The sequence below is a fragment of the Centropristis striata genome, chromosome 11, assembly GCF_030273125.1.
Source record: "Centropristis striata isolate RG_2023a ecotype Rhode Island chromosome 11, C.striata_1.0, whole genome shotgun sequence".
Lineage (NCBI taxonomy): Eukaryota > Metazoa > Chordata > Actinopteri > Perciformes > Serranidae > Centropristis > Centropristis striata.
In genome coordinates, this window is record NC_081527.1 from 14,804,977 (window position 1) to 14,818,232 (window position 13,256).

At 39.3% G+C, this 13,256-nt stretch overlaps 1 protein-coding gene across 1 annotated transcript; it reads right to left on the minus strand.

Annotated features, from left to right (window-relative positions):
- Window positions 1-893: 893 nt before the first annotated feature.
- Window positions 894-11,291, minus strand: fndc7a (fibronectin type III domain containing 7a). The gene is given in 10 exon segments (XM_059344483.1): window positions 894-1,207; window positions 1,316-1,570; window positions 1,989-2,246; window positions 2,958-3,215; window positions 3,681-3,935; window positions 4,053-4,307; window positions 4,384-4,641; window positions 5,209-5,469; window positions 7,121-7,378; window positions 11,285-11,291. Coding segments are annotated over 10 exon segments (2,379 nt in total).
- Between the last annotated feature and the right edge of the window lie 1,965 nt (window positions 11,292-13,256).

The window sequence follows — 13,256 nt, forward strand, 5'->3', positions numbered from 1 at the left end:
TCTTCCACGAGAGATCGCTGAAGAAGGAGAGAGATGAGGTTTCAGTGTTCAAACAGCTTAAAGGGAAACTTCAGCAGTGATGGAAAAAGTATTCAGATCCCGACCTGAAGTAAAAGTACTAATATCTCAATGTAAAATTACTCCACTACAAGTAAAATTCCTGCATTCAAAACCCACTGAAGTAAAAGTACAAAAGTATCAGCATCAAAATGTACTTAAAGTATCAAAAGTATAAGTACTTGTTATGCAGAATGGATCCACTCAGACTGTTATATATATTCTAAATATATTATTTGATTATTTGTATTGATGCCTTTATATAAACAGCATTTTAATTCTGTAAAGGTAGGACTGATTCTAACTACTTAATATACTGTTATGAGGTTTAATTAAAAAGCGATGTCTAGTCTCTTTAAAATTGATCATGTTTTTCATGTTAAATCTCAACCTGAAAAGTACTAAAGTTGTCAGCTAAATGAAGTGGAGTAAAAAGTACAATATCTACGTCTAAAATGTAGTGAAGTAGAAGTATAATGCTATATAAATAGTACAAATACCTTAAAACTGTACTTAAGTAAAGTACTTGAGTAAATGTACTTAGTTACATTCCGCCACTGAACTTTGGTAAATGTGGACCATATTTCCCCATGTATTTGTGTCTAATTTACTCATGGGAACAATCATTTTTTTTAACTTGACCCAGTATTGAGCGATAATGTCTTCACATTTAACTCTTCGCATTACAAAAAAATGTTTTAAACTACTGTAAAACAAAGGGTAGAGTTCAGAGGATACTTACGTCTGCCGTAATTTTTCCCTGGGCAGAGAACTGAGAATATGATGAAAATAAACACATTTAAGCAGCTTGTTAACACAAATTATACAAACACATTTCAAATGTACTGTATGATCATTTTCACACTTAAGCCACTTCATGACGTACTTGAGTATGTCCTGGGCTGACAGAAGCTGACTTTGACCCCGTCCTCTCCCACTGGTGCTGTCACTACTGTGTAGACCTCACCACACGTGTTCTCCTGGATATCACAGTATTTCCTGCTGGCAGGTGCGGTACAGGTGTAGTTGGCTGCCGTCCCGTACAGCTCTACGGTGACGTTGTGCATCTGAGGGCCCATAGAGCGCCAGTACACCCTGAGGGAGACGTTGGCCACGCGATACAGCTTGACACTTGTTGGACAGCAGGGACCTAGAAGAATTTAAAAAGTGGTGGGGTTCATGTCAAGGATATACTGGTGATTTTGGACTAGAAACTATATTGCTGATTCTATACTACTATACTTCTGATGGTCCTTACTGGATGAGAATCCTTTATATTTGCATTCTGACTTGTGTCCCGTGCTGCTGATGGCCTCCAGGTTGACGCTGTAGTTGGTGCCACACGTGATGCATCCCATCACGCAGTGGGTGTCCAGGGTGTGGCACTTGGCGTGTCCGCGCGGGGACAGCAGGCTGGTGATGTAGGAGCGAGCCCCGCTGCCAGGTGACCAGGTCACGTTGGTCATAGCCTGGGTGACCTGGGTCACATTTATAGACATGGGGCAGCAAGGACCTGGGGGAGTCAATTACAGAACAATAATCAATACTTTGGCAAATGTATTTATAATGAGAGTCTCATTTCAGCAACAAGTGATAAACATTTTTTAAAAGATCTATTTCATCTCTTATTCTTATAAGGAGATACCTTTTATTAAAAGCAGGATCCACTTTTTTTTTTTTAAGATTAATTTATTTGTCATTTTTCATGCTTTATTAGATAGTGACAGATAGAAAGGTGGAGACAGAGGGGAGGACATACGGCAAAGGGACGCCCCAGCAGGATCCACATTTAATACTTTTTGTTGTTGTTTTATGGACAAATACTTACAATACACCCAGTGTGAAATTATCACAAGGCTTCTGAAACACGATGTGGTTTGAGGCTACATAAATAAAATGATTCATAGTGATAACCATTTACATTGTCATACCTGTTTCCAAAGTCTTAGTGAATCCAGGAAGACTTTTCCCCACAGCTGTGGTGGCCACGGCCATGACCTCATAGGTTGAACCACAGGGCAGCTGTGTGACCTCGCAGGAGTTGTTTGTTGAGTGGCAGATGTGTGTGTCGTAGCGTCCGATGGCTTTGATGGTATAGTTGGTGTTGGGCATGTTGGGGGTAGTGAAGAGGACTCTGTATGTGGAGTTGTCTGTCTTTGTCATATTTAGGATTTCTGGAGCGCACGGAGCTGTTTTAAAAGCAGAAACACATACATTAATGCAGCTGAGTAAGAAGTTATTTTTTTAAAAGTAGTTTGGCATGCCGATCTGCAAGATTTCGCCAAGAAAGATAGATACCTCTCTCATGACTAAATATGAAGCTACCTTCATCAGGGGATTAGCTTAAGTTAGCTTAGCTTAGCTTAGCTTAGTACAAAGACAGGGAACAGATGGAAACTGCTAGGCTGGCTCTGTCCAAAGTTAACAAAGACCTATTGATGATTATTAAATAAAATTAGTTTAAGCCCTACAAATTTAGAGTAAAAGAATGAAACAAGTGGACGTTTTTTTTTTTTTACTTTTAAGGGGACTATAATTTACAAAATGAACATCATGCTGTATTTGAGAAGACTTGAAACTAGTGATTGAGATCTTAAACTCATTAGGAAAATGTTTACTGAGATAATAAGTGAGAGTTTCTTCATTTTGCCACCAGTTGAGTCGCCCCCTGATGGTCATTAAGAGGAATGCAGGTTTAAGAGAATTCTGCAGTGGCTTCAGTTGTTTAGCCAGGCTAGCAGTGCAACGCTAAGCTAACCAACCGTTTTAGCCTCATATTTATTGTGTAGGCACAAGACTAATATTAATAAATCTTCTCACCTTTCTTACCAAAAACAAAACCCTCACAGAGGAATAAATGCCAAATGTAAAACAGCAGTTCTGTGTTACGTCATTAATACCTGTCTCATGTGTGTGTGGTGCGCATGTGCGGTTGCATCCTCGTAACTCGCTGCAAGGTGTGACAGTCACAGAATAAGCTGTGTTGCAGTTCAAATCCGACAGAGCACATACAGGGGCTGTATCGTTACAGTGGATGACATCATCAGTCTGTGCCGCCGTTGTCTCGTATAACTCAGCCCCTCTTACTGGCGACCACATGACCTCCAGGGTCTCTGTAGCAACTAGCTTCACGGTAACATCCTGTGGGCAACAAGGAACTGGGAGCAAGGAGGGAGGAGAGATGCAAAAATAGGTGAGGATACCGTAAAAAAAATCAACACTGTGCAAAAGACCATACTGATTTAAAATGAATTAATTGTTTTGTTTTTAAGTGCACAGTAATTGGTAGTTCCTACTTTTTATAGCAAACTTATTACACCAGAAAAGGCACCGGTGTAATTAATACCATGTTTTCCAGAAAGCCATGCCAGTGACCTTAAAATCGGTCAAGTGGTATTGTGAGAGAAGGGCCACACCTAACTGAAATACAGCCGTTGTAATGGTATTAATAACATCACGGCATATTAAAATATCAAATAGCAGCTACAGGTTAAATTTTGGATGTGGAAGTTGCTTCAAGTAAAAGAGGCAATGGCATACTTTGGAAGATAGTTGGTTGTAATGGAAAGTTAACACAATGTGAAGTTAATGGGATAAAGGTATGTGGGTGCTTCTGGTCCTACGGGTGGTGTAGTTGCGGACGTCTATGTTAGGGCTGTAGCCGGCATAGTTGTGAGAGAAGACATTGGTGAGGTAGGTGTAGCCACACATGCAGGGAAATGTGCAGGTGGTTCCAGTCGTGTTGCACATTTTCTCTATGCCGTCGTCCCTCTTTATGAAAGCCCTGTAGTACTCCACCATATCGACCTCTTCCCACACCACCGAGCAGTTTCCTGCTTCAGGCTCTTCCACCCATATTTTCTCAGGGGGACACGGAACTGTCAGAGAAAGAAAACAAACACTTTTTAATCTTAAGGCCTGTGTGGAAAGTATCATGAATCATTAAATAGTCATCAATTACTGTATGCGGCTGTTGTTGTGTGTGATATACCCACATGTAATGTAGTTTGCTGGTGGCGAGGGGCTGCTGGGACCGGCTTTGTTATAGGCTGTGACAGTGACAGTGTTGTTCTGGCCACACTCCACAGGTGTAATAAAACAGTAACCATAAATTGTTGAAGTACACATTAAGCCAGTATTGGTCATGGCTACGTAGATCTCAGCTCCCTGAACTGATATCCAGCTCACAGAGACAGAACCAGACCGACCCGTAGTCACATAGACGTAAGTCACATTTGGCATTGGAGGACCTGTAGGTGGAACCAGAAGGAAATGAGTAACAAGAATCTGCTATATTCATGTTCTACATGTTTTTATCCTGCTTACGTGTGATCTGGCAGACGGTGAGGTCGTCTCCAGGTCGACCCTCAGAGTCCAAGGCTGTGCCCTTAATACAGTAGGTGATCCCTGCTTCAAGATCATCAAACGTCACCTCTGTGTCAGTGGTGTTCAGTTTGTGGCGGGAGTTGGAGCCCTCTCGGATGATGCAGAGCATGTAGAGGACGGCGTTCTCCACAGGGGGCCAAGACACAAAAATGGTGCCGTTTTCAGGAGAGGTGGTGTTCAACTTGGGCGCCATTACCACTACAGACAGGTTGAGAGTAATCAGGATGGATGATAAAAAAATGACATGGAAAAACAATGATTTCTTAATTCTACTCTTCTGAATTTTTTTTTAATGTAAGAGGTGTGAAATGGAAACAATTTCCCTGTGATTATGTTACATTACTCCTTCAGGAAGGGAGACAACCCAGTTCTCATGGTTTCCCTTTTCAAATTATGAGAATAGTATACTGCAAAGGCATGGATAAAGTTTCCACCCTCCTGCGTTGGCTGCGTAGAGTAGAGACTATGACAATGGGCAGTGAAAGGACACGCCGATATGGCCGGCGGAGTGAGCTAACAAACTATTGTCCTACAGGAACAACAGAAAGGCTGCGTTTCACCCTTCATACACTGATTATCATCTTGAGTAAACTGCTTCTAATGTATAGTGTCTGGACATGTGAAAGTTATTGAAAAAGGTTATTATTACTACATTTTATAGATAGTCTTCATGGTGAAAATTACGAAACTTTGATCACAATTTCGATCATGATTTGACATGCTGAATCCACAGTGTAAAGTGGTTTTAGCACTTTTTGTTCGTACCTGTCCTGGCCTCGATGGGGAACGATGGCTGGCTGTGCCCCCCAGAGTTGACGGACATGACACTCAGCTTGAAATCTGTGTAGGGCTGCAGCTGCATCACAGTGCCTGGGGAGCTGCTCACCACGGTCTCAGAGAAGAAATCACCGGTCAACGACTGCGCCCTCAGGATGTAGCTGGTTGCACCAGAAACCTCTGTGAACTCCACAGTGATGCTGTCGCTGTGTTTGGAGTAGGCCTGTTCAATGCTCGGGACTTCAGGAGCTGGAGAACAAAATATAGCAGTCAAATCATTTAGATAACGAGGTAAAACACTTTTATATAGAGCAAGTTCATTTATTATCACAATTATTTCAAGACTGTTTCTCATTTGTTTCTTCTGTATAAAAAATATTATAAATGCAGTGGTAGAATGTAATAAAGGACATTCACTCGACTTAATCCTATATTTAAGAACAATTTTGAAGTATTTATACTTTTCCTGAGTTCTTATTATACTTTATACCTCCACTACATCATATTTGAGTGTGTTATACTCCACTAAATATATTTAAAAGCTATGGCTACCAGTATAGATTGCAGTGGTGAAATTTAATGAGTACATTTACTCAAGTACTTAAGTATAATTTTGAGTAACGTGCACTTTACTTGAGTATTTCATGTAACTTCCTACTTCTACTCCACTACATTTTGAAGAAATTATAGTACTTTTTACTCTAGCTGACAGCTTTAGTTTTTTTCAAGTCAAGATTTAACATATAATATGATCAATTGAAAGTTATTAGAATTTTTTTTTTCATTTAACCTGATAAAAGTATATTAAGTAGTCAAAATTAACCCTACCATGACATAATTTAAATGCTGCTTATATAAATGCATCAATAATAATAAACCAATAATATATTTGTAATATATAAAATCTGAGTGATTATTATATAATGACTATCACAAAAAGGTTATATTATATTATAAAATATTATAAATAAATAAAATAGAAGCTTTTGACCCAAAGATGGTGTATACAAATGACTTGTTTTGTTTGACCACCAGTCAATAAATAAAAAGATATTCAGAATATAAATTATAGTGTAATGAAATGTAAGATAGCTGAACCTGAATCACAACCAGGACTAATTTTCCTTCTTTACCTCCCCACAATGCCAGGGTGGTCTGTGCCATTTATCCCCAGAGAGGGTGAAGTAATAAATTAGATATAATTACGCTGAATGACATTTCTTGTGTTTATTGTTAGCTCGGCCAATGAGGTTTGTTTGTCCCTTTTTTAGTTGGATAATGGAAATCTATAGGCCTGATTCTCATGAAACTTGGTGGAAGGGTGAAGCACGACCCAAGAAAGAATCCATTACATTTTTGAGTGGATCCGAGACAGATGCACAAATTATTTTTATTTATTTCTGTTAACAATTCGAGATAAGGCATATGTGCTGCATTCATGTGGTGTCAGAATAATTGGAAAAGATGAGTTCCTGACTGTGAACTTTTCAAGATAGAACAATGCGGAAAGTCGTTGAAGAATTTTGCCACGCATTTCATGGCTCGTTTTATAAGTTTCCTTTGTTCTTCTTCTGCTATCAACATGTTTTTTGAATGCTCTGAGCAATAAAATACAACACAACTGTTGCTTCCACATAATGACTTAAAGTTCCTGAACACACAGAAGTCAGTAGAACAACATCCCAACTCGGGAAATAGGACCATCTGAAGAGATCTGTGCTCTCAGAGTGCCATCCTGGTTCTATCTGTATTGTTAGTCTATGGGGTTGTTGTTGGTATGTAATAGTTGTGCTTAATGCCTTCGACACCCCTAAAACCACATGCCCCCAGCCAAAAAGTCAGGCCCCCAGCCTGAAATGAACTAGAAGCGCCACTGGCTCTCCTTGCTGTTGTTACTGACCTGTTGTAGCCTCTGTCTCTGCACTGCTGAGGACATTGAGAGCATTGTCCATGGCTTCCACCTGCATGCTGTACACTGTGTTTGGTGACAGGGAGATGACTGAGCCCATCACGGTGTTGCCACTAAAGTGAGCAAAGACGGATGGATCTGGGGAGTTCTTGGGTGTTGCTGTGATCTTGTAGGAGCTGGCTCCAGTGTAGCTGCTCCACTGCACTGTTACACTCTTAGATGTGACCGTAAACACTGACAGAGTGATGTCTGAGGGAGATAGAAAGAAAAAAAGCAATGATGGGACACTCATTCAAAGAGACCTGCAGTTGGTGTTAGCTTATGTTTTCATATTTTTGGTTTTAAAAAAAATGGGCTGGTGCTTTTCAAGAAAATTTTAACACTCAATTTAAAAAAAAAAAAAATGTTAAAGAAGATTATTTACCATTTTGAGCTGCACAAATCTGAAAAAGACAATATGGCAGGTTATTTAATGAAATAAGGATATAACATTATCATAAATGACAGGAAAAAAAGCATTTTCCCCACAAGGACATCATTCCATGGGTAGCAAGCTACTGGTATGTCACATTATATCCTGAGGCTAATTATGCTGAGGGATATAATGCCTGTATCATATTCTCGGCGCATGGCTGCACATTACCTTCACTCAACACAGATTTCAGGACTGGTCAGTGCAGGTATTTCTTTCAGGTCGGAATGAATTTGTCTATTGAGCTAAGGTTGGGCATGCCACACACACTTGTTGAAAGCAGTGACACTCAAAAGAGCCTGTGTTCATATGTTTCAAAAGTCTTCCCTTCACACACTGTTCTTTATCTGGATATGTAAAATATGCACATCAAAGATGGGGAAAAAATGCCCACTGCCGTACACTGGTGATGTTAAAATTGTTGTTTGTTCTTCATTCTTAAAACATTCAAAGAAAATCAGTGTATAATGAAAATCCTTACCTTTGTGAAGGTCAATAAAAGCAAAATTTTCAGCATTTTTAACTGTGTGGTTCCCATGCCTTCAGCGTTTTTCTGCTGCCTGGAGGCGAGATGTGTGATGCTGTTACTCAAAATGACTTCAGGGAAGAAGCTCAGGCTTAAATTCAACTTTTTTTTTTGTTCTCCCTCCCTTCCTCCCTCTCTGAGATGAAACGACAGGTACTTTATTGTTTCAGCAAATACCGAAGCGCCCAGAGGCTGTAACTCCTCCCCACAGGGGTGTTTGAGTGGCCTATCAGAGTGAGAGGAGTACACTCATCTTTGTTAGATGAGGATGTTGATAACAATCAACTGTGTTGCAAACCTTTAATTTTATGTCTTTAAAATGCACAAATGATACAAATGAATTTTTATTTTGTAGTCTTGAAACACTGTGCACCCACTCAGGAAACTATCATAATATCTTAGTTGAGAAATGCACCATTACACGTAACATAAAAAAGATAACTTGATACAAGTGATGACCTATTTCTGTGAAAGGAAGTTTAATGACCTGATTAAGGTTTCATCAAAACAATACTTGATTTCTCCTGGTTTCCATGGCACAGACTTAAAAACTGGGTTGGTCTCTCTGGAATGGTTCTAAGATGGTTTGGATCCAACCTGACTGGATGGGGATTCATGGCTAATGCCACCTGTGAATGTCAACTTATTTGCTGATAGGCTGATGGCAGTCAACAAGGCAAATATCTGCCTGTTAGCCATTGTTTCTTTGTTTATGCGACATCTATGCATATATATGCTATACATCTATGTGTGCATCCCTAAAACAGACAAAACCATCTGGCGTCCTGCAAGGTTCTTTGTTGGGTTCCCTTGTTTTTATTCTCTATATACTACCACTTGCGATGTTTATCAGAAAGCACAAAATTCAGTTTAATAGCTATGCCGATGACACCATCCTAGCTGCATTGATTAGTGCAATGTTAATATGAGCACATACAACTCTCCATAAACTCCTTTTTAAAAGGAACCTTGAGATATATCTTTTTAGCCAATTTTGAATCAATTGTCACTTTCACCACAACACTGACAAACAAAAGCAGAAGCCAACTGGCTTATGTAACCACAACAAACTTTTGAACACTTGTAACTTCATACATTGTGCTATTAGACAGGTAACTTTACCGTACTGTCTATAATTACTGTAAGTACAGTACTGTGTGTTCAAATAGTTCCATTTAAGGTGACAAAGGCAAGGTGAGGTTATCATAACAGCTTTTATTTTCCCCAGTGGCCGAGTTTCTGCGTCAGGTGTGTATTATGAAGATGGGATGGGAGGATCCCAGAGGACCAGATAAACTCTATTGTGTTTAAATGTCAAAAGGAAAGAGCCGATCGAATTTAACTCCACACAAATGAGACAATCAATGCCTTTAAGAAGTCCAAAGAACAAAAAGTAACAGTGTCAGATTTCCTAAATAACCAGTTTAATTATCCTGTATATAATGCTCCAGCCTACTTTGATGAGTGGTCATTCAGAAACCTTTCGGACACAACTAACAAACAATGATATTTAACTTCGAGTTAAGATTCTGGAGAAGTTAGACAGTTTGTAAAGGGAATGTTCACATTTTTTCAAGTCTAAACACAGTAATGCCATTTCCAAATGTACACTGAAAGTTGTTTTTGCTGTAATAACGAGTCCTTCTGGACATTAACATTTTATTTCTATACATGGTGGAGGACTAAATTGCAACCTATTTTTACTTTACTTATATACAGTAACTTTAATGATGTTTCTTCTCCACCCTTTAGCAGCCACCATTTTTACTCTAGGAGACTGATATCTGGTGTGTGTGAAGGTGTGTGTTTGTTTTCATGCCAATTGGCTAAAAGGGGACGTGGCAATGGGAGACGACTATCACAATAAGGTGCTTAACTTCCAAATAGATCCAAATGGATTCATAGGCTGGCTCAAGATTTTGTGGAAGCGTTTTTCTTGTCTGTCGGTTTATTAGTCATTTAATTGGGCAGTCAGTTGGTGCACATAAAATGTCCCTGCCCTTTTGGCAGAGAAGTTTGGCACCCACCATTGACATACCCCTGAGCAAGGCCCTTGCTCCACAACTCCAGTGGAGATTTTTATTGTGATTGTCAAACTCAAAAGATATTTAGAAGAAAAGCCAGCAATCCAAAGTCCTACTAACATCCCACAAAAGGAAGAAATGAAAAAACTGCCAATTCAATCCTTTGAATAGACACAATTAAGACATCTTGGACTTGGAAAGACCACAAAATAACACTCTCCTGCACATCTAATAGGTGGAAGGCATTGAGAAGCTGCTTGTTTTATACCCTTTTTACCCAAGTCACTTCAGGGGAAAAAATATTATTGTATTTTTGATTTTGGGGTCCCTTTAAGAGTTCACACCTGTGGAGTGCACACTTTTTTCAGACTATAGTCCACTGGCTCAGTCTTTTTCAAACTGATAAAAGGTGCAACAACCTACATAAAGTTAATTTGGTGTACAGTAAGGTTATACAAAGGCAAAACATATTCACTATTTTTCATAAATTGTGCTGCTTATCATTTGTAATAAGGATTTTACTGCACAGTGTTGTCATCTACAGTGGACATTTAACATTCAGTTTTTTAGTAATGGCATAGCTTTTTCTTCTCCACAATATTTTTTATTGAATTTTACACATTTATAGACAGCAGTGGAACATGATCACCAAGTTACATTTCTCATAAAAAAGAGACATCACATTCACATATTCTGCATAACACAAGTGAATTGACAAACAAAACAAAAAACAAAAAAAAACAACAGCAACTCAGTACCTCACAACCGAGTCAAGGTAAATGCGCACCCTGATTTGCAATAAAATTCAATAAGGGTCTCCACACTTTTTCTAGTTCCTCCGCCTTTCCTCTGGTTGTATAAGTCAGTCTTTCCAGTACCACAGAGGATGCCATTTCCTTCACCCACACGTTTATTGAAGGTATATCCTTTTTTTTTTTCCAAGATAGAGCTATCACTCTCCTGGCCTGCAGGAGTCCAAAGTCAATCAAAGTTGACTGTTCAGAGCCGACTACACTATTGTCCAGGTATATACCCAATACACACAGCTTTGCTTTGCTTAGCTTTGCTTTGCTTTGAGCTTTTAAGCATGCTATTTTCCAGTCAGCTTCATGTATATCTTCTTGAAGATCTACTCTCCATGCCTCAAGCCTGTCAGTACTAGATTCCTTATCATATGACATCAAAGCTGTATAGAATAGAGAAATCCCATGTAAATTTGAAATTGTAAGATTTTCAAGATGTGATAGCGGTGGCGGTTTAGATAACATTTGCTTATGTTTTGATTGTATGAAATGTTTTAATTGTAAACATTTGAAGAAATGTTTTTTTGGAATGTTATAAGTCTGACACATCTGATCAAAAGTGAGAAAATTACCATTCATATAAAAGTCCCCTATTTTCACAACACCTCTATCTGCCCAGTTTTTAAAACCGCCATCTGCTCTTCCTGCCCTGAAATTTGTATTACCCCATATGGGAGAGAACTGGGATATGGGAGGAATGTCTTGAATATACTGATGCGCTTTATACCAGATATCAATAGTATTTTTGAGGAAAGGGTTCTTTGTTGTTCTTTTCAGTCTCTTTGGGTCTGCAGCATAAAGATACCGCTTTAATGGGAGATTTAGTGCAGTCATTTAGTGCTTGTTCAATATTCATCCAGGATGGAGGAGCTTCTGTTGAAAAATAAAACATTGCAGAGCGTAATTGTGCCGACCAATAATACAGTTTCAGGTTTGGGAGCCTTAACCCTCCCCGTTCATAAGGCAAGTACAGCAGTCTAAGTCTCAGTCTGGGTTTATTATTATTATTCCAGATGAATTTACTAAAAATGCTATTCATTTTGTCAAAAAATCCTTTCGATAATGGTAGGGGGAGTGATTGAAATAGGTATACAAATTTTTGTACTATAGTAATTTTAATCATATTTATACGGCCGGTCATTGATATGGGCAATGTCATCCAACGGTCCAATGTTTCCTTCACTTCATCCACTAACGGATCATAATTTGTTGGGACGACAGTTTTAATTTCGGGGGTAATTTTGACACTGAGGTAGGTGAATCCTTCCTTTGAATTAATAAAAGGGGTTCTTATGATTGGTTTCAGTCTTTCTTCCTTATTCAGAAATAGTATTGATGATTTTCAGTGGTTGATAGTGTAACCGGAGAATCGCCCAAATATTTCAATCTGTTGCATTAAGTTTGGGATACTGACAGTTTGTTAAAAAAAAAAATAATGTCGTCAGCATATAGGGAAATTCGATGCTCCTGTTCCCCTAACTGGATGCCCGACAGACCTGTCTGTGTTCTTATTGCCATAGCCAATGACTCTATGGCCAACACGAACAGCATCGGCTATCTATTTTAGTTCCTATATGTTTAACAAAGTCAGGATTATGTAGCCACCAAACCTGAAATCTCCAGCTAGGGGGACTGTTTACGAGTTTTGCTATATGAATACTTAATGAAATAGCAGCGTGATCGCTAATTATGATACTATCATACCAGCAACTTTTAATCCTTGATAAAAGCTCCCTTGAGACGAGAAAAGAGTCAATGCGAGAACGTAATGGCATAGTTATACAACCGTGAAAGCTAAAAATTGCTCATTAGACATTTAACAAGTCACTGAACTGCTCCAGACTGTGACTGTGTGCTGTCTCAGAAACTGACAAGCTTGTGAGGCTGATTCTGTGTGATTCTGTGATTATAAATGTGGCAGATCAACAGCACTGGGTGAAGAGTCATGCCTGCTTCACTGTGGCTGCTCTGTCTTGTTGATGGCCTGCAGGTTAGTGAACACTGAGAACCTCATCCGTTTTTTGAACAATCAGAGGGAGCAGCTCAGGAATGTTGTTGAGACACATCTTCTTCCCTGATACCCCCTTCAGAGCAACAGTGAACTAGATACCCCACAAACAAAAAATGAACACAGCCCGGCACCAGCAGGCTGCGATGGCGACAAAGCCGTCCGACAGAAACTCAGTAAGCAGACACTGAGTCACAAGCAGCCACAGGCCAGCAGGGATGTGTATTAGAGGCGTCAGATGAACATATTAGCTAAAAGGACAAAAGTTGATACTCATTCAAACTAAAGGCAGAG